Source organism: Apteryx rowi, unplaced genomic scaffold (assembly GCF_003343035.1).
Source record: "Apteryx rowi isolate R43461 unplaced genomic scaffold, aptRow1 scaffold_47, whole genome shotgun sequence".
Classification (NCBI taxonomy): domain Eukaryota; kingdom Metazoa; phylum Chordata; class Aves; order Apterygiformes; family Apterygidae; genus Apteryx; species Apteryx rowi.
The window spans coordinates 1010464-1033333 of record NW_020450727.1 but is presented as its reverse complement, the minus strand read 5'-3'; the positions used below and the strand labels follow the sequence as shown (position 1 = coordinate 1033333).

General features: G+C 36.6%; 1 protein-coding gene across 3 annotated transcripts in view; it reads right to left on the bottom strand.

Moving 5' to 3' along the window:
- The window catches only part of ITGB6 (integrin subunit beta 6), a 37018-nt gene that overhangs the window by 5972 nt on the left and 8176 nt on the right, over positions 1-22870 (bottom strand). For 2 of the 3 annotated variants that reach the window (XM_026078008.1, XM_026078009.1), the window contains 7 exons: positions 22527-22688; positions 21749-21844; positions 15158-15247; positions 9266-9400; positions 8631-9048; positions 7480-7702; positions 4744-4841 (listed from right to left, as the gene is read on the bottom strand). In XM_026078008.1, the coding sequence (XP_025933793.1) occupies positions 4744-4841; positions 7480-7702; positions 8631-9048; positions 9266-9400; positions 15158-15247; positions 21749-21844; positions 22527-22688 (1222 nt within the window). The remainder of the gene's footprint in view (positions 1-4743; positions 4842-7479; positions 7703-8630; positions 9049-9265; positions 9401-15157; positions 15248-21748; positions 21845-22526; positions 22689-22870) is intronic. The other variant, XM_026078012.1, reaches the window with a different exon arrangement.

The window sequence follows — 22870 nt, the reverse complement described above, 5'->3', positions numbered from 1 at the left end:
AACTGATATAGGTGTTGTCAATCTGCACTGACCATCAAATGCACCTTATTAATCTGGTATAGTGTGAATTTCAATGAATTGGAAGTTCTTCCAAGACACTGAACCACCAGCTGTCTAGGAAATGTAATAGTCTCCAATTATAGGACAAAGTAAACAGTATGTTCTCTTTGGTTTAGAGCTACTCCTAGCATGTCTAGATTGTGTTTCAAAAGTAGATATACACATATCAGACAGAAATTGATAGTGTTAAAGGGCTGCCATTTATTTCTTCCACAATAGTTCTCTCAAAGATTAGTGTGTCAGGTATTGTCACAATAGTAAATATAAATTAATAACAGAAAACTGCAATTCTGGGATCTTTGTAATGTGATTCAATGGAAAGCAGATAAAAAGTAATCTGAGATGACAGTCTGTCCAGTTCTACTTGTCCCCCCATTTAATGTAGATCTGCAGGAAAATTTAATCCATTTTTTTTCAGATGATTCCTAACTGGGAAACCTTTTCTACTGGGAAAAGTTCATTCAAAAGGCAAGAGGGGAAAAGGGTGAACCTAGCGGTGACAGACAATGAAAACCAAACAAGATGATCAAAATTTGAGACTACAAGTCCTATGCCAGAAATGCCACAATTCTGAGCCTAGCCATTATATCATATTTTTACAGAGCAAAAATATCCTGCTTCGTAACTGCGGGCATAAATACCTCTGTGGCTTAATGCTTGTTATGTTTCCATATAAACCATGATTTAAAGAGCACTGGTAAGCTAGCTATGCTTTTCAATACACTTTTCAAAAAGCTTCCTGGGTTTTTGTAATTTGTAGTGGTAAGAAAAAACAGTAAGTTTCTGAAACATTTCTTTAACGACAATTGACTGTCATTTCAACTCTGCTCATCTTTTCTTCTCTAGTCAAAACACTTATTGAAACTGCATAAGCAACTGTGCTAAAAATCTTAAGTTCTCAAACTTTAATATCAAGAAGACAAATGAAACACAGAGTAGGAATCCGACCTGAATAATAGGATTTTAAAGAAAGCTATTGTTCATGAAGAATTATGTGGTCACTTTGCTTTTTTTACATATTGCATACTGTCATAAGGTTTGGTCTTCCCAAATAGCAAACACTGGTAAACTGTACAGAGAGTATGAAAATATAAGTAGTTGAATACCCCACTGTCATTTTGTCTGCTTTTTATAAACCGAGGATCACATCTGGTTTGATTTTAACAGAAACATCCTCTTGATTTGTGATAGTCTTACATTTAACCTGTTGTCTGTCCTTGATGCTATAGAGTGATATGTTATCTATCAAGATAATGCGCAGAGGAGACTTGCTGATTTAACAAGACTTGTTGTTGTTGGAAGGACTGAAAACTCCAGACTGAGTGTACTGAATTGGTGACACTCATTGGCAGTTCACAATTCCAATAATATTATCACAAATTTTGCAATATTTGGTGTTTCCCAACTCTTTTAAGCAAGAAGATCCAAAGAATTTCAGCTTAAGAAAAAAAGAAAAAAGTAGTTTCTAGCCCTCCAGAATGCAGGGCAAAACTTGCAAGCATGTTCCAAGTATCGTAAAACCCCAGAAAGTAGAAAATGCAAATATATTAGTTAAAAATAAAATTTTTAATTTAGTCATAATTTGAGACCAAGGGGTGCAGAAATTTGATTTTGTGCAAGGCCTTAGAAATGAAGGCAGTGATGCCAGTTCAACTTATTCAGAACTCAACTTACACTTAGCATTTTTATTTTTCAGATGTTGCTTTTAGGGTGAGGGTTCACTAAGAGATGGTATTGCTTAGGCTATTTTATTTAATTCATATGCACAAAACCTCATCTCTGTAGCTACACCTGTGTAATTTACACCTGTGTAATTTTCTGTGTTCTTTAATGAAACATCATAATTTTCCCACTCCTGATAACAGCCTAATTCCATTAATTTCAATGGAAGTTGAAATCAGTGGAGTCACACTGGAATAAAAATTGGGTGACAGTAGCAAGCTGGAGCCTGAAAATGCAAAAGACTAAACTGTGTCGTAACAGACACTTAGATAAAGGATGCAACAAAAATGTTCACTGTGAACATAAATGTCATTATGAACTTTCTTGTTTGTCTTTTGCTCAGCAAAAGGCTTTCGGGGAACAATTTCACCTCACTTTGAGAGAGAACAACAGAGCGCTGAGTTAGAGGCTTCTTTAGGCTCTGTCACCCACTTTCCTGTTGGATGGGGAATTTGCGTGGGGTTATTATAGCAGAGTCACAGGGGAGAGAAGCAAATGGAGGGGTAGGAAATGCTCAGGTTCTCCAAAGAAAGTGTAGCTGTGCCTGTTGGGTTTGTAAGGTTTGGTGTCCTGTGACTGGGGTCACGACAGGATCCAGGGTTTTAGGTATTATGGTTCCTCCTGGATAGCAACTAGAGCAGCAAAGATTCGCCTTAGACACATCTGGCAAAGAGGTGGTTAGCCCCTCTTTAGAATAAAAATTCAAATATTCAGAATAGGTGGAAATAAAGTAAATATTCAAAAGAGCTATTTGCCGTTGAGATAATCCATAGCTCAGTAAATTTGAAAACATCAGCACCTCGCGAGCTGCTGTGTCATCACACGCCCTGCTTGATCTCCAGGCGGAGAGCGCTGGTGCAGGCTTCCTGCCCTGCGGTCGCGCGACTGACCCTGCTGCGGGTAAGCGGGAAGAGAAACCATGGCCCCTGCAGAACTGAAACTGAGTAGGCAAAAGCGCTGTCAGGCGTATAAAATGGGCATTCCAAAGAAACAGAAAAATGTAAAGTGTACATTTTTTTAAACTGCTCCCCAGTTTCAGTCATTATGTTGTAATGAGGTATGCAAAAGAAAGTAAATCGATATTTAAAGCACTAATATTTTACTTAATTATACAACCTAGAGATATTTCAATTTTCAAAAAGTCTTGAAATGTTAAAGAAACTGAAATATAAAACAGAAAGAAGCATTGTGATACTATATGAAGTCACACTAAAAATCCATCTTAAATACTATGCGATGGTCTACCCATACTACTTTTGAAATCTTTGGGTGACAAAGTTTTGATTTCAGGATTTAGGTTTTTATTTTCAGTACTTTTTTCCTCAGGACTCCTTAATGAGGCTATCTCCATACCACAACTAATCATCTGAACTTTTACACAAGCATTTTGGATGACAAACAATTTGTAACAGCTTTTTTTCTGGAGGGATTAGAACGGGAACAGTTATCCAGCCTCAACCACAGCAGTTGCTAACTGCTGTAAACAAATTTTAAATCTAAAGAAGTAGCTGACAGTCACAACCAGAGAAAGACAGGACTTGAAAAAAGGAAATATGCAGGAATAGGACATACTATTGTTGCTCTCATATTCCTGCTGCCTCTGTGTGTGTGTGTGTGTGTGTGTGTAGAGCCATATGAGGGACTGTTCCTGATCTTGATTAGTATTCACTGTATTAGAAAATAGTATGACTTATATATTCTTAGCTACAAATATCTGCCATCTGGTCATAGCAATCTATAAACTTCACTAACTACATAGGTACAATAAAAGTGCTCAAATATTTTGGTGTGTGGCTGCTTCTCTTCCTACTTGCAGGCTTTTATCAAATATTCCTTATCTGTTTTTGAAACCTGATGAGAAATGTTTGTATTTATATACAAATACTAATGTCTATAAAGGCATAACTTAAAATAATAGTTTAATAAAAATATAACATTAGAATGAGCTTTCCTTATGAGGGAATTATTTGCAACTTTTGAGCTCTATACTATGGAGTAATGCCCTCCAAACCAATAATGCTGCACCTTTCTCAGACAGATATATATCACTGAAATTTTTGCACATATGTAGCTCTAGATAGGTTTCTGACAGTTTAGCAGACACACGCATACAGCATTCTGCATCATCATCCTAATTATTATGTTTGTCTGATTTAATGCTAATGTTAGGTCTATGATGTGAGTATAACACACCTATGTACTGCATCACCTAACCATTGTTTTTTGCCATAGGACTGGAGTTGTTGCCATTAAAATAAATACTGAGTGCCTACTGTACAGGTAAGCACCTTCCTCTATAGGCAAAAAAAGAAGAAAAAAAAAGGGGCTTTGATGCAGTGTTTCATTTAAAGTTATATTTCTTTTTCTGTGAGGGTAATATTTTATTCAAGGTCAATTTCTATTCCGGGAACTCTCACTGATGGAGCACAACTTCAAATGACTGTGAGCAATGGATGATGCATTCAGCCTTTAGGGTACTAGAAATGTCTCAATAAAAACTGACAAGAAGCAGGATGTCTTTACATAGATTAAAGGACTGTGTCTAGGGGAACTGCCTGCTGTAATCAACAGTCTTCATGACGACTGGAATCAGGTTTTGTCTTTGTAAGATAAAAGAAGCCACACTGAAACTTATGGTAGAAGCGTGACTTGACCTCAGGGGCTTTCGTCAGCCACTGATTTACAGGGAGCGGTATTTATTCAATTCTGTCCTTTCTTATATAAACTGCTTAGAAAGTAGGTGTGTTCCAATGAGTTAATTAACTTGGAGGGGTAAAAACAGTTCTGATTTGCCATTCCTCGCTACCACAGAACAGCTGTAGACAGACAGCAGTTGACCTATGAGCACTAATATAATTCCATGGTAGAGAAACAAGGCTACTTTCAAATATAAAATTACTGAAAGGGGAAACTATCTCTAATCACACACACACACACAAAAAAAAGATTGAGTGTACAAACCCTCTGCAGTGCTGACAGTTGCATCAACCAATTTACATTTTTCACTGCATTCTTCCTGTGACTTGTCATCAGAAGCCAAATGACATTCTACACAGCTCCTGTGGAATATAATTCAACAACTCATCAATCTCTGCCTGTCACAAAGCACCAATATAAAGGCAAGTACATATGCATCTACATTTTAAAAAGAAGCTAAACAAAAGGTCTTGTGCTATGGATACAGTAGTTCTCAGAAATATGATAGGTATTGCCACCAAAAAAAAAAAAAAAAACTGAATAAAGGTATTGTGGATAAGCTCTTTCTTGTCCTCTTTCTCTCCCAGATCTTATTAGCTACCAGACAGAACCCCAGGCAACATTATTCATGTAGGTCTACTAAAGACATAGGGTTACTCACGCATAACATTCATTTTCAAAAATAAATATTCTGAACTAAGTTTACACTAAATACCAGTCAAAGGAATGTCTATCAGATGAACAATATTTGATATCAACTTCAGAGAGATCAAGCTGGGGCACTTACTATAAGTCTTCCTTTGTTGAAAGTCTCTTGAATAATGTATTAAATCTACCAACTGACTAAAAACACTGTTCGGGTGTCTCAACAGATGTCTCTTGAATGCAATTACTTGTCTCAGGAATTACTTACTTAAATGTTAATTATACTAATGCAATTTATTGGAAGAGGATTTCCAAGTTATTTACTTTATTTAATGATGGAATGACTAGGATATTTTTTAAAAAACAGAGAATCTAAATCAATTCCTTTAGATGCCTGTGAAAAATTTCACAGCAACACAATGAGGCTTTTAGTAAGTCCAGAGTTAATTCAGGGAAAAAGGAAAAAACAAACAGAATTTATATATGAAAATTCTGGAAGAGTAAGGGGAAAGGGAAGGAAAAAAAGAGAGGAGAGGGAGAGGAAGAGGAGAGGGAAAAGAAAAAAGAAAAAAATGTAAAAAGAGAAAAGAAAAAATGGAAAAAGAAACAAAAGAGAAAGAAAAAGAAAAAGAAAAAAGAAACAAAGTAAAAAGAGAATAACCTCAGCAAAACATCCCAAGAAAACCTGGCCATCTCCTGTTGCACTGAGTTACATATCTCCATGAGAATAAAGCTGAGGCTTCTGAGATTATCTTCACAGGATGGAGGTGACCTTATCACTAGCTCTGGAAGTGGTGAATAGTAAAAGTGAGTGGGTAATGGGATAGCCTCTATCTAATGGAGATAAATTCAGTGTTGTTGGTGTTTTTGTCATATTTGCCATGTTTCTCATACTACCACTCTCTTTTTCTCAGCTGCTTAGCCATTAATCTCAGTCCCCTCTGACCTGGTCTTTTAGCTCTTTTGGTTACCCTACCCAAGTATTCCAAATGTTCTGTCTCTTTCGGCTTTCCCTGCCCTGCATCTCAGCAATGGAAGTGACTGCAAGAGAGAGAAAAGATCTAACATTGTGTAGAACATACGTGTTTAAATAGGCTAATGTAATGTCCATCATGTAACTTAATATTTCTTGTTATTCTCTGCCAAACTGGGCAGAGCAAAGCAGCATAATTGTACTTAGTGTTTAGAGCTCTTGTACGCAAAATTTCTCTTTACTTAAACTATGCTTACTTAGGCTTATGTGCCTGAAGTTTGAACAAACTGATTGGCTTTCTTTTATAGGTCAAATTTAGCAATAACATAAATGACAACTAAATCACATGTCATAGAATAGATTCTTGTCTCACATATAGTATACGTTGGAAAGACATGCATGAAAATACAATGGTGGAGAGCTAGTGTGGAAGAGAAATGGGCCTCAACTCTAAATAAATAGACGTGACATGGTCATGAAACATTAATGCAATTTACACTGACTCAGGACTCGGCAAGCAAAACTAGTGTCATTAATAACTAGTGTTCTGTGATTCCTAGCTTAAATTTGCACTTATGCCTGCTCATCATGGACTGACTTTAGCCCCGCAAGAGCTCAACTAATACAAGCATAAGCATGTATGTATTTAGAGGGGTCAGTTTTATTTTGCACATACTTTTTAGTTGCTTTTCCTATCATGAACCGTAGCATAACCACGCATCACAGCAGGCAACCTACATATATTTTGTATGCTCAGTGAATAGAAGACACTTCACCATTTACAGTCAATTTATCATAAACTTATACATGACATACAACTACCCACTGATTTTGTCCCTAGACTATGACCTAGTTTATCTTGGTTATGCCTGTTTAATTCAACCAAGCTGAACTGAATTTGGAATATGAACTTGTGCATATGGAAAGCCTGAGCAGGGAGTATGACCTTATTAGTTGACACACAGGAGAACATTAATAAAAATTCCAAACTTTTCTCAGTTTGTTCCCTGTGAGTTCTCATTTTTGCTGGCTATGCTGGGGCATTTTTATTCTGTACTATAGAGAGAAGGATATTCATCTGTATTTGCCTGATACTATCATTTAAGGCCACTGTGCTGATTATTTGTACAATCAGGAACAACAGTGTGATGTTTTACTTATGCTATCTGAAGGTGATTAAACCACCTTCCTTAAATGTCTATTGTACAGCAGCAATGCTGAGAAATGGCTGGTGTCCGAGTTATGACTACCCCTCTTAAGGACACAGAGAAGCTCTCATGTTTTGGCTTGTAACTTCAATGAAATTGCAGCAGTAAGCACACTACTGAGTCAGTAGATACCTGAATGATATAAAAATCAGAGATGTAAAACCAGAACATTACCTTTTGGAACTGCAAGGGTCACCACATAGAGGGCATTTTTCACATGTGCTGCCTGAAGCCCCTGGGTGTGTGCAAGCACATGACCCGCAGATGCATTCGCCTCTCCCACTGCACAGCATTCCATCCTCAGAAATGCAGGAGCTGGTGTCGGTTGTGCAATTACAATATTCACCAGTCCATCCACTGTGGCACATGCATTCACCACAGTCACAGTCACCATTGCCTGGAGAAACAATCATTATACTCAAGATCAATGTTTTAATATAAATCTGAATGACTGTCTTTAAAATCATTCTCCTTATGTTTTCCCCACTCCAACTGTTCTAACTCTTAAACCATCCTTCTTTCTCCCCCAGCGTTTTCAATTTTAAGCCAGAGGATCAAATTTTCACTTAGACTGGCTGCAAGCCAGTGCAACTCCATTCTCTTCACTGGAGTCCTCCAGATAGATTTTTATCTCCCGACAGTGCACAACTTAATGGGTAAATCCTCTTTCACTAATAGCAGCATAATTCCAGTCTATTTCATCAGCGCCGTGTCATTGCAGGTTCATGCCAGTTTAATACTATTCCCACTGTTTTACCAGAACCACTTCTGATTTATAATGGTGTGGCCCAGAAAAAATAATAAATACATGCTCTCAAATTCTTATCACACTCATATTGAGATAAACTGAGAACAGTTGAAATCATTTAGGTTACTGGGTTAAAATTTTAAAAGATCACAGTTAACGTAAAAGTGATTAATTAAGATGGGTATACTTTGATAATTATATCGGAGTGAAATTGTACAGTGCTTAACACTAATGTATGTCAATATACTTACCTAAACTTCCTTGGAGCTACAATCATTACAGCTATTAAAAGTCTGACCCAGTGTGATGAAAGCTGATATGCTCCAGTAAAGCTATGCCAACTTCTATTAGCTACAGAGTGGTTAAAGATGTATCGTTTCAAATTGTGAAAACAGGGTTAAAAATCATTTACTGGTTTTAATTTAAAGATAATTCACAAATATAAGTTGCAGCACTTTATACAGAATTGATTATAATTTAATATATTACGAAAATAAATATTTGTAAGATCATAGCTAATAATGAGACAATAATGATCTAAAATATAGACAGCAAAAATAGTTCAGAGGGAACATACCTCCACATTGAAGTCCTCTATGTCTCACACAAGAGAAGTCATCACATTCACAGTGTGGCCCATAAATTTTTCCATACATTGATGAGTGGCAAACACACTGTCCACAATAGCAGTCACCTCTCCCGCTGCAGGAACTCTGTTCTGCAAAGCCCTTGCAAGAATTAGTGCTGAGGGAATTTTCATCACATTCACAATGTGGACCCACGTAGCCAGGGTTGCAGATACAGGCTCCACACTCAAAAGATCCTTTCCCTTTGTTGCACTTTGAGCTGTTCACCTCAGCCTTTGCCTGACAGTTGCAGCTGCATTGTGGATGAATTTCAATTTCCAGGACATCACTGAGACCCACTGGTTTTATCACAATATGCCTTCTATTTTTTTTACAAGTAGGAAGACTTACAGTCATATTAAAAGAGACCTGGAAGAGAAAATGTTGTCTCTTCAGAACTGCAGTATATATAGGACTGCAGGATAGTCTGGAAGCACATGCATAGGAGAGAACAAGAATGCATTAGATATTGCCTGATTTCTTGTAACTTTTTTGGAGGAATATTATTTAATAAAGAACAACCTTCTACCTTGGAATTTTAAATTCTCTGGAATTAATGTCTTTTGAGAATCTGTTCTTTACTTACTATCTCTCCCACTTTCACATGAGAACATTTCCTCTTATGCTGAAAAAAGGTCCCATTGTTACAGATTGCAGTGAAAGAGAGATTGAGTCCTTCGGTGTCTCCAAAGACCTCCAGTTCTACTTCAGATCTCAGCTCCTTAAAGAAAAAGAAGTGATGAATGGATTGATAACATTACCAAACACTGCTAATGTTCCACATCTGTGTAACACAGATTGTAATTTATCCCTACCTATACAGGAGTAAATTCATGGGTTTGGCACTTTATTTACATACTTCTCTATTGCAAGAAAAATGGAGAACGAGCAATAGAAAAAAGTGCCAACAGAAACAGCCTTCAGATGAAAGCACTGGTAGTATCAGTTTAATATCTGGTATCGCAGTGTTTATTTCCCGTCCTTGCAGGGGAATAACTTCAATGCTTTATTAAATCATCTTTCATTACTAAGTGCTCTGTTGACTGATACAGGTTTTGGCTCTGGTCTTACTGAGGAATGGATGTGTATCTCTGATTGCATTGCTACCACTGTGCGTTCCTTGATTAGCCAGCATATGTCAATATTGTTCTTTGTTTATCTCCACTATTAGAATCAAGCCGTACAATCTCTCTTGCAGCAGAGCAGACGCTGAGTTCAGTTTTGCCTCAGTGTGAGGCCTCCACGACTTGGCCAGGGCAAGAGCCAGAATTCAGTTCTACGATTAGCTCACACAGTTGTATAGCTTGCTTGGTTCTTTTTTCCTCTGGATGGAAACTGTTGCTTCATGAGCTGTTGATTCTGTTTGAAGACATATTCAGCAATGTGTTCATTTCTTAAATCAATTTGTAAAATCAAGCTTTCATGTCTTAAATGAAAAAAGCTCTTCAATTTACTTCCTGAATGCTCTCATACTCATTTTTTTTATATTTAACCCTAAAATATTTTAATGTCAACTTTGATTACACAATTTAGCCTTAATCCAAAGCCTATAGCAAGCCACAGGGAAATTCCCTATGACTTCACTAGACTGTGGATCCAATAAATGGAAATTTTTCAAAAGCACCTCAGCAACAGAGGAGCAAAAGTCTCACTGACTTGGCTTTGTGCTCTTGCAAGCTCAATTGCTTTATGAAATACCCACTGCACTTCAAAGCATGAGGAGCTTGTTGACCTTACCTCAGTGAGTCATTCTAGTAAAGGAATCAGGATGACTCATTGTAGTAAAGGTCTGGTGGGGTGAATACAATGGTATTACCTGAAACTAAAAGTAGAATAAGTATAAACCCGCACAGACAACAGTCCCCTGTCCTTTGTACATGTCCTGAATTCTCTGGAGGTTTGTCTTAGGCTTTTTTATTGTGAGTTTTCATTTGGAAAACCTTTTCAGTAAACTAAATAACTTTAATAAATGACAACATATCATGCAAGATATATTCACATAATACCCAATCCTCTTTCCAGCATGCAGTCTGAGCAATAAAGCTGTGCACTGGGGCATCAGGTTGGTAATGTGGGTAGCTCTGGATGCGTCTGATTTTTCCCTCCCGTTTGTCTTGGAGTTAGATGCTTATGTTGCTATTAAAACAATGCAGAGTTTCTTAGATAATAATTTGGTTACAATAGCTGGACTCAAGGATCAAATATAGCAAGCCTCAAGATAAAACTGTGAAAGCTGGCATGTACTAAAGTAACAGGATATGTCACTAAATATTCCCACTTCCGCCAGCTGCAAAACTACAAGACTCAGATAGAGTGCAACTGTGAGAGAAAATTAAATGCTGCTGAACACAAGCTCGTAATAGTTAGAATCATGGTGTCTGTACCAGGTCATTATGAACATGTAGCCATTTGCTGTTGTGAGAAGTGTGCAGTCATCAAAATATGCACCTTACTCAGCTGAAAATGAATGTATATTCCATGACAACTCCAGTTTCTTAGACCTGAATGTCTATGCGAACTTCTAATGGTGTTTTAAATCTACTGGCAGTAGTTTGGGGACAAACTGTGGACAGTTCAGTGAGCTTTAAGCCATTTACAGAGAAACATTTGTATTTCAAAAATGTTTCTGAATGAAAAACAATGAAGTGTTATAAACTTGTGCCCTTGTTATGGTACCTGTACTGTTTTAAAATTTTATTTCCCCAATCTTACTATGTCATGAGCAAAAAGAGAGCCAAGCACTGAAAAAAAGAGTGGAATTTTCTGAAATTTTAAAATGCTGAAATAACTTTTTCATCAAAAGGCCTGATTTCAGTCACAATGCAATTTAAACGAGGACTCTGTGATACAAACCTATGCAGATTTAACCTTAAAAAAAAGCAGGCAGAAATATGCTTACAGAAGAAAATGAATCATACCAGGGAAGAACATGAGAATTCCTTATAACAAATATTTTGACAGCTCAGGCTTTCTTAACTTGCTTACTTCCTCTCTTGAAGCTTTTAGATAGCAACACATGCATGAATGATATTAGCAAATCTTGTGTTTGTACAGCAAGCACAGACTCTAAAGCACTTTAAAAGTGTTAAAAGATTTTTACTACTCCGTGGGGCAAATACTTATTTATTCCTATTTTTCAGGTGAAGAAACAGAGACATTTGGAGTTGAATTACACTGCTGAGAGCATCATAGAAGGTCTGTGACAAAAATGGAATTAGCTCTTCTGTTTTGCATGTGATTTTTAACCATAAGTCTACCCTTGTTTCCCCCTTCCCACCCTAAAAAATTCTGATTTCTTCACTCATGTCAAAAAAGGTGTTTCTCAGTATTTCCTGCTTGGAAGATTTTTAATCATGAAGCAATAGGATCGTTAACCTTTAAGGTTAAATGTAATAAAATTGGCTCTAGGAAATTTTGAAAGCATGACATGCTGCTACTTGTATACTTTGTAACTTTGAAATGTATGCGGGATTTTAAGAACCTATGAGCAATTCTGGTGAATGGTCTAGACACACTGTACCTGAATTAGGACAGAATGAGTTATGACCCAACTGCAGGAGCACCATTCCTGCAGCCACCTTCCTGCTGCTATGGGAGGGGAGCGAGCACTGATTTCATAACCCCGTCCAAACTGTGCCCCGCAGGACAGCTGAACTTGGAATCGGCCATAACAGCTCAGGAAAGGGCATCTGAGGTCACCACTGACAGCTCTGTGCAATCATCCGCTCAAAGTGCAGCAGCAACCAAAAAGCCAACACTATGCTGGCCATCAATACAAGAGAACAAGAGAGGGGGCATCCTTTTGCTTCTTTATAAAACCTTAATGTACCCTGTCTTGAGTACTGCATGCTGTTCTGGTCTCCACATCTCAGGAGAGACACAGTGGAGCCAGAGAAGGTAAAGAGAAGGTCGTCTAAAGTCACAAGGGGATGGAGCAGCTGAGGAGAGATTAAAAATGCTGGGATTCTCCAGTCTGGAGAGAAGATATGGAGTGTGAGACGTGTCTAGGTGATGAAAGAGTACAAAATCATGAGGACCAGAAGAAGATAAGCTGAATGCAGAGCTGTTATTCACCCAGTCCTGCAGGGCTTGAAGTAAGGGGCACTCAGTGAAATTTTAAAACATAGAGATTAGTTTGAAATGAGAAAAAGAAAGTACTTCTTAACAATTGATCTCCTTTTTGCTGCAGGAAGATGTGGAGACAGAAAATATCATTAAGTTCAAAAAGGGGATTAGGAAAAACTTCATGCACAGCAGGTAGGAAACAGGCAAGGATGTGCTCTCCAGTATCCCTAATAAAACAGTTGTAGATCCTGGGGAAATATGAGGGGAGATGGACTGCAAAAACTGGCCAGACTGACACGCTCTCCCTAAACAGCATCTCCTGTTGCCATTGCCAGAGACAGAACACTGCGCTAGATGGACCATTGCTCTGACTATGAAGGTCATGTCTTATGCTTTTATTTCTTAGAAAGAGCATATCTACCACTGTTCTGGGACAGAATGGAGAAACAGCCTTTGTCCTAGCTGGCAAACATGAAAGGGAGGGATGTAGAAAAATATCTTCACAGCTTCCAGAAAGAAGGAGGAAGATGCCATAACAATGCGATTAGAAGAATCACTGTTCTGCACCTAACACAATGTTACAGCAGACTCACCAGGACACAGCACTGGGACAATTATTTTACCATTACTCACCGGGCAACAAAATGCTGCCCATTTCCAGCTGTTAAATGTAGGTACCTCTGTCTATACTTTACAGTACCAGTTTCAAGAAATCCTGATGGGAGACAGATTGTACTAATGATACGTTAGATTCCAGAAGTGAAATCCTGGTTCCACTACAAGTTTAGCACTGACTTTACTCATGTAAAGTTTTTCCTCTGAATTTATTACTATTTGTAGAGTCTGAAGATTAATCTTAAAGTTCTTTGAATATTTAATTTTCCATAGCATAGGGAATCTTCTGGTATTTATATTTCATTTGAAAATCATAACAAAACAATTGTATTGATTTTGTAAGAGTTAAAAGAATTTAGTTTGCTTTTCTATCATCAAGACCAAAATAATTTTGGATATAATAATAATTTTCTTATTCAGCTTATAGGAGGAACAATGGAAGAGTTTTAAGTAAAGAAATAGAAAATGGCATTTCATAGAACTATTTTTAATTGTAGCAATGGTAGAGCAGGTTTTTAATAAAAAGTGGGAGGGGGAGAATGAAGAGAGAAATCCATGATATATCAGCATATAAGTAGATGTATCTGTCTCTGTGTTAAAACTTGTAAAAATGTCTAAAAACATTCCTCTGAAAGAAAAGAACAAGGAAGCTGGGATGCATTTTACAAACAAAGCTCTGAAGAGCAGTACTGTGTTTATGTTCCTGTCATCTTTTCATATTTCCCTGTATTATCTAAAGAAACTCATTCAAGTCCTCTTTCTCAGCTTGTATTCTGCTTTAAAAACATCGAAACAGCCTCACAGGGGCAGTATCAAATTGCTAAAGCAGAGAATAGCATTCACCACAGAATAGTGCTTCTTTTCCAGATATTCTTGCAGAACAATTGTATATATGCTCTGGTGACAGTTACTGATAGAAATAGAGCTGCATCACAGGGGAAGACTTGAACACCTATGTTAAAGAAATCTTTAGAGTAAGTCTGAAACAGAGGACTATGAAGAAGACAAGACAAATGACACACTAACATGAAATTTAGCATTCCTATTCAAGTAAGAAGTGACAGAAATTTTGTAGGAGTTTTCTTTGGAAAAGCATGAAAACTGGATATAGTTCTAAATAACACAATACTCAATCTGAAGTAATTATGGTATCTGCAGTTAACAGAGATTTAACATTCATTGGAAATAAACAGAGATAAAACACACAGAATCCAGGTCGAATGTATAAAAGAAGCTTTTCAGCAAAGTGCTGCTAGAAAATTGCTGATGCCATGGTACCTTCCATCACCTCTCATTCACTCTTTTCATATGGGGCTACATAGTGAAAACAAGTACTGGTTATATGCATTGTTTCCATTTCCTTTGCCCAGTGACAGTTCTATAGCTAATAATTAACACAAATTTATAACGAATTGCATGACCAGCGAAGGGGTCTCAGTGGTGGCTCTACATCCTGATTTTTAACAACAATTTCTAAATAACTTTTGTGACTTCCTAATCTGGAGGGTGAATCCTACCAAACCATTCTATTAACTAAGCCTTTCAGGAGGATATCATGAGAATATAATGTAATAATATTATCTGTAATAATATTATTACAAATAAAACCACTGTTTCCACACTCACTTAATCCTCTGAGAGAAAAAGAGATTTCCCGTAAAGGTCGGCACCTATGCATAAGCAATGATGGTCTTGTGATCAATGGAGAAAAGAACCCAAAACACCTGTTTTTACAAAATGGCAATCTAATTTTGAGAATATAGACATGCAGGAAGAAAACACATTACAGGCACCTTACCTGATATGCAGCAATGATCAGCTGGAGAATATTTCCAGAATCTTTCTGTAGTCGTCCAACAGTAGCTCCAGGAATAAGCTTTGCATAGTTCTGGAAACATCAATTAAAAAAAAAAAGCATTAAAAAAACACCTAGGTAACAAGGACCAAGCTGCTGGAAAAGAACAAAATATACTGTAGCCAACTAAAATAAATAATAGTAACGTTTTCAAGGACCCTCATACACCTCAATAACACGTATCCTATTTAAGGAGTCCAGTGGAGAAGAGCTAGTTTCACTGAAAGGGACACATATTGCTAAATCACCTATGTAGGCTTCAAAGTTTGATACTGTAGTGTTTTCCAGCTATGTTTTTTTAATTTTAGAATGAAGATATCTTCTGTCAACAGTTATGTTTTTCTTCAATAAAAATAACCCAAACCAGATTTGATTGCTCTATTGTTGCTGTAATATTTGAGAGTGTGGGGTCCTTCAATAGCAGTCTCTTTATTTTTGCAAGCAACTAAGCATCTTAAGTTCTTGTCAGTGAGGGCACAGAAGTTAAGAAGTTTAAACTAAGGGCTACAAGTACTTAGAACAAAGGCCCTTAAAAAAATGCTGCTGTTTTGTGATCAGCGTAACACTCCACACTTTTGCCAATGATCAGTGACTGTGACTGACTGCATGCTGACTTTATGTTTATAATACATTGACAATTGAATAATTGATTTCAGTGATGAGGTTTTTTTCCTTTTTGCATTAAATTGCATTGTGACACTAACATGACATCCATCAGCTAGATTTTAAATATGCTTGTTTAAAATTCATCTTGCCTGATTGTTAACTGTGTGCACTTCTCTTAGTTGTACCTATGCCTATTGAAAGTAATAAGCATTCATAGTTAAAAGCACACATTGCAGCATTTGTTTTCTTCTGCGATTTATCATAGGATCAATGCTGTTATTTTAATTAAAAAAAATTCCAAAGAGCTAATAATAAACATGGATAATTTGATACTCTTATTCCCTCCTATACTTTACATTTCCAAAAGCACTGTGATTACTTTATATATTATATTTAGAATACTTATCATTCGTTAGATTTCTAAAGTGCTATTGTAAATCAGTGGGATTAAATATATTTGATGCTACAGCTGGTGATTTTGCATTCCTGACTCCTCCTGTAATTAGTGCTGTCGGAAGGATTCTTCTTAGAATATAGAAACTTGGCATTTTGTAAGCAGCAATGTTTCATGAGCTGATTATAAAAAAAGAAGCAATAAATCTGGAACTTTAAGTATAGAAGCCTTTAATCTGTGGCATGCAAAACAAACAGCAGGGATATACTATTCTGAGAACTTTATTTTATCTTTTGTCTTTGAACAAAAATTTTCTGCATTGTCACGCAAGGATGATGGTGCATGCCCAGTCTCAGTGTAAACCTCTAGTTCATCTGTTAAGCCTTACCTTTTTAGCATATATTTTTGATTAACCATTAACAAGGTGAGGTAGACTGATGCTTTTGGAGTGCTACCATCATTAACCTATCCAGAGGATCTCACTGAATTTAGTCTTTCGGCAAATATTTATTAAAAGGTGAATTACCTTTTTTTAGAGATACTCTTATTCATGCTAGTGAAATCTGAGAAGTACATCTTTGAGTTCACTGGGGTTATGTCAAATTTTCAGCAGTGTAAATGAGAGGAGAATTTGCAGTATAAACAAGGAGAGTGGAGTATCGTGCCAAATTTATAATAATCATTTGAAATTCTGAACAAAGGTAGAGATTGGAGTGTTTTTAGCTGCAGTAGTAAAATACAGTCTGAAACACATTCTCCTCTGATGTAAAAAGAAAAAAATTGTTCAAAAAAGAGCAATTTCTGCTTGTACAGCAATCCTACTTACTTAGGAATAAAGAGGGATTTTTCCCTCATATAAATTTGAACAGTTTTTTAAAGAATTCTGCTCAAAAACAAATAATACCAACTGTTTGCTAATCTCCAGTTTTAAGATATTCAAAATTTTAGGCAAAATTAACTACTTCATGAAAACGTAAACACTTTTATGTTCTTTTATAACAAAATAGGATTACAGAGTTTGTCAAACTATTATTGTTATTGCAATATTCACAGATACTTCTCAGGTAAATAGTTCTTTTAAGAATAAATATATTCCCTGCTGCTTTGCTAAGACTTTCAGCTGAGACTAACAATGCAATAAAGGTAGACATATGTGAACATATTTTAAAAGAACTTTTTTTTTAATCCTTTTTTATAAATAATCTCAAATTATCAGGTGTCGCGGTCCGCGGGAGTAGCGGGAAAGAATCATACGCAGTCACAGAATGCAGATTCAATTCCMACTTTATTCAGCAATTTGCCTATCTTATATATGTTTGTGCAGTCATGGCATGCAGGCCCGCGGCGCCTTGGCCACTTTGGTTGGTTAGCTGCTTCAGTGGTTTCACAGACACACTTGGCTAGGCCAATCACCATGCAGATTATGTCACAGGGAGCCAATCATTACACCGATCACGCACGCAGCGGTCATGCCTTGTACCTTGCTACTTGTTTAGAAAAGCTGTCTTGCCCTTAACCTTGGTTCCCACTGGCTTCTGCTAGTTTATCTGTACTTTCTCAGGATGTATCATTCCCAGCTGCACCRGTGTCCTTGGGTACGTTTGTCTGAGGCTCCTGTTGCTTGCTACTTGCAACTTTCCACCAGTTTAACCCTGTCATGACCCTCCACAATCAGGACTCAGTGCAAGGAACTTCCTCCCCTCTCTTGCATTTAATTTTCAGTAGCCTTATAAATGTTTCAACATGAACAATGCTGTTTTAAAAGTCCTTGCAGTCATGCAAAGCAATGCTGAGTTTAAGTTTGATGATCCCATGCAACCATACAGCTACTGTACAGCTATCTAAAAGAGGGAGAAAATTTAGGTCTGATGCTTTCCCTGACAAGAATGCAATGTTACAAGCATATATATTCTGCATTTGTGCAATCCATAGTATTTGTGTGTTAGATAATAATGCACACACACTTGTAAGAGGATAAGCTTCAAATTCAGTCTGAAGGGGATCAAGAATATTAAATGACAGAACTCTTCTGGGCTAAACTTCGGGGGATTATACAGGGCTGGAAATATAACATATATTTGACAGTCTGAATACTACAGTTAAGACTAATGGAATCTATCAAATCTATTTAAAGAGCTGCTTTCTAAGTTCTCACAGTCATTTTAATGTATGTTTATCCCTAAGAATGGAATTATAAATAGTCGTGGACAATTTGGGGGTCTGATATAATTAGATGCTGAGTTCAAATAGATTTTAGATGAGTTATTTGGGGAAAAGGTTTCTGCTTCAAAGGATAATTAAGTTTGGGAAGGGATTTCTAAGGGAGATTGCAGAATCTTCAATTTAAAAAGTGTTAGGGAAAGCACCAGTCAAGAATGGTTTAATGTGGTGCCCAGGTACCAGTTCAGGGCCCTCCCGCAATCCCTGCAGCCTTCAAGACCAGTGGCAACCTGTGCTTGAGACTGCCTGGCCATGTACCACTGTGTGATGGTGCCTCCAAATTTTTTTGAGAGGTGGCCAATAAGGTGAGCTTGCTGCTACGATAAACTTGTACGATGTTCCTCACTAAAAGCTAGAGGTAAAGGAATAAGAAGAAAGGTACTACTCTGGGTTAATAACTACCTGGGAGATAGGAAAGAAAGGTTAGGAAAAAGGTTCTATGTCACTGCAGAGAGTGTAGATGAGCCCCTGAGGTTCTCTATAATACTGTTTTCTATTTCTGTTCCCTGCATAGCTCAGAGAAGACACCCAGTGTTTCATGGATTGGTTCCAGTTGTAGAGTCGTCCTGAGTAATACTCCAGATTTTTAGCAAAAGCTACAAGTTAGTGAGATCTTTCATAAACTGATTCTCAGATTATGACCTTGACAAAGGTGGAGGCACTCTGCATCGTGGAGCACTGATTACCTGGCATTTTAAAAAAATAATTTGAATGTTGAACCCTCAAAAGTGGGGGCAAAATACATCATCTAAAATGGCATCCCAGACAGGAACAGCTAGGTAGGTTTGGTGTTAGAAAGAATATATTTTAGTTAACTGAACTATTATTTGTATCCAATGGCATTTGTTGCTGTGCTTTTCTTTTTCATTATTATGATTTTTTAATAAAGCACTCTTGTCAAACAGAGATCTTTTGCTGCAGATTCCTAAGCACGACTGGCATTCATTCTTTATTCATCAAAGAAACTATGTTTTTGAAACTATGATCAATTTTCCTCCTAATAGCGCTGAATATATCTTGAAACTCTTGATGACTTTCCTAACTCATCTTTTGTCAAAAAAAGGATATAATGTACTAACACGAGAAGTAGTAACTGAGATTTGGTTTTAATTCAGCTCTCAGCTAATTAATTCTACCCCAGACATTGGATCTAGCAGGCGTTCGTTGCGCTGAAGAACTCTCAACAATAAAACTTCAGTTTTGCCTGTATATATTTATAGGTTGTGATCAAGATACTTCCTCCATTTCATAAAGGTTTTCCAACTTATTTCTGAGTATGGTTACTAAATTGGATAAAAATAAGCTAAAGGCAGGCAAATCAATGTCAAGCACATATATTTCACCTCTCATTCTATAATTCTTCCATGAAAATTCCAAATACTAATGCAACATTTTGTTACAATCAAAATAAAAGGATTTTATAGAAAACTATTTTTACCAGCTAAAACAAGGAAAATTTAGGTCAACAATATTAGTAGTCAATCACAAGTGTAGTGGGATTCTATAGTCGTAGGATAAATTAGTTAAAATTTGTGGCATTGAAAAGCTTTTATTAAATCTAAATATTGCTGAACATTTTTCTTAAAAGGGGCCTAATTAATGGCATGTGAATTCTTTTCATTAACTTTAATAGGTGCTTTAATAGGTGCTGCACAAAGTGGCTTGGAAGCAACTCATTGATTAACAGAGCCTTTTTTTATCCAAAGAAACTTTTCTTTTACTTGCATTATATTTCCCCTTGGAAATTGTTGGTGGTCACCCTCAGAGTTGGCCAACAGTGTTCTTATCAGAGGTTTTCTGTTTCAGTATCTCTGTGTCAGTGTTATACCAGTATCAAAGTTATCAAGTGGCACTTTTTGTTCACTGGGAACACTAAACGAAGGTTTATAACTAAAAAAAAGGCAAGCCATTGTAAATCCAACTGTAGAATTTTTGTTCTTGTTACTTTCTTTGTTAGAAGAATAAAGTGTGACTATCTTCTATCTTGTAGCATATATAGCAATCCCATTGAATATATTCTATCTACTGCTTTCATCTTTTCAATACTGCTTTCTGTCACTTATTCAGGTATCTATAGTTGTTATGCCCTGCTTACTATCCTGTATGTGATGTGGAAAATCAGTGAAAGCAAATACAAAAATCGTATAAGCCTTACCGTGCTGTCTTTCAAAAACATAGTATACTTTCAAGGGCATATGTAGGACCTGTAAACAGGACTCTAGTGTCACATTTTCATCTGAATGATTCAGATTTGTATTACCTACTGTATCTTTAAAACAGGTTCTTTAGAATTATGAATCTTTATTTCTGGACCCTAGAGACAGAAGAAAGGCTCCAAATTGTATAGTACTAGTCCAGCCAGTTTAGTGACAAACTGTGACATCTAGGAAAATGGACATGTGTTACCAGACAAACGTTACAGCTGGTTTAGCTTAGTTGGTGGATAGGACTCTCCAGACAACCTGTGAACAGACACAGAGTTGCAGAACGCTTCGTATGTCCTCCTTCTTTTGGTATCAGTTCTAGATTTATCTCAGCTGCAAGAGGAACTATGTATGGATAGAGCTGCAGGTATGAATTATATTCAATTTATTAGAAATATGGATTTTGCATATTCATAACCACTGCTCCTCCACTCTCCCTTCTCTTCCTGCTCCCATTTCCCATGACACGACTTCATAGAACAGGAAAGCCTGTGAGACTTAATGTCAACCATTCCTGCAATAAAGAGTTTTCTTGTCCCTCAGTGCAAATGAGGAGTGATACATGAGGTGAGAGGACTTTGTCCATCATATTTTGTGTTTTTAATCTTGCTGCTAGTTTCCTTTTTGTCTCATTGGAAGGAGACAAAGAAACAAGGAAAAATGAATAAAACTACAACTGAAAAGAAACCCTTATCTCGGAGATGAGTGTGAAGGTGTTTTTTTCAGAATGTATTATTATCTTATAAAAGTAAAAACAGGTTCAACTGTCCTTACCTAGCCTCAAAAAATACAAAAGGCTAATCATAATGATTACACTGAATAGTTCAGAAAAGTTTAGTTTGACCATCCTTGTCTATTGACTTAAAAATTACAGTGTGATTCAACTTGAAATACAATTTAAAAGTTACATAAGAACATCAAAATCAATAAAAGAAGTACTTCCTAAGTAAAAGAGCCTTCCTCTAACTCTGATATATAATTTACTAGCTATTTTTATTACATAAATATCTTGCAGGTTTGGATCCTTAATACTAGAATTACTGTCTCAGCTGGGAAAAAGGGTGAACATTAGAGCTAACACTGGAGAATCAAACATTTTAATTTGCTCACCTCATATATGTGAATTTGCTCCTTTGTTACAGCAAAAATTAGTAAAACATTGTTTTGCACAAGTTTGTCAATTAATTGTCCAATTGTGGGATACTCCTGAAAACAAATAGAAGAGAGCCTCATCAATCTGTTTTTTATAGACATACAGTTCCTAACACTCTCCCATGAAGCACACATTCGAATTGTTACAATTAATACTTTTTTCTCAGTATAGGATAAATACTTAATTAGGTACTACATATATACAAAATAAAAGATAGTGTATATAATTTCCTCTACCCTTTGAAACAACTACAGTGTCTACCTTCATACTGGGACATTTAACTCAGCAGAATGTAGTCTGAAGAATAATACTGTACCAGAACTGAGTATTTGTACTAGTTTTTACATTGGAAGTTTTTCTACATGAACAGTGCCCTACATATTCCTGAACTCCTCCTGAATTCACGCCCTTTAAGGGTACAGGATTAATGCATATTTTGCTTTCCCTTCAGAATAAAATACTAGTTGGTCCTGTTCCATGTGCTTTCCAGGTTAGCAGGAATAAGATCCACACATTTTTTTCTAATTATAATCTACCGTAGTTTCTTAGATACACACTGTTCTCTTTTGAGTAAAACTACAGTTACAAATAAAATAGATGACACCAAACACCCGGATCCCCCAACTTTTCCACATATCATTGCTGAAGATACACTTTTGTGAGTCTTCCAATTTGCTCATGTTAGTCTTTACATTTGCACAATGCTAGGGTTGTACAAGACACACAGCAAATTACCAGAACAGTTGACATGGAATATTCATTATTGTGGTCCAAATGACAGTTCCCGTCATTAGGAATAACAATCCCTGCCAGTTTACTGTCCATCCCAAAATGGGAATCAGCATCACTCACAAACACCAGCAAATGTAAAGAATCATTCCTCCATCCAATTTTTTCCTGTAATTTAAAATACATTAGTTCAGCAAGCTGTACTATACTCACAATATAGAAAAGCAGCAAACAATCTGGAGAAAGGCATCTCAAAGCAAATGAATGGAATCATTTTAAAGTGACTATCCAAAACATCAAAACAGCTCTTTTTAGAGATGGTGTCATTCCATTGTCTTTGTCAAACATTT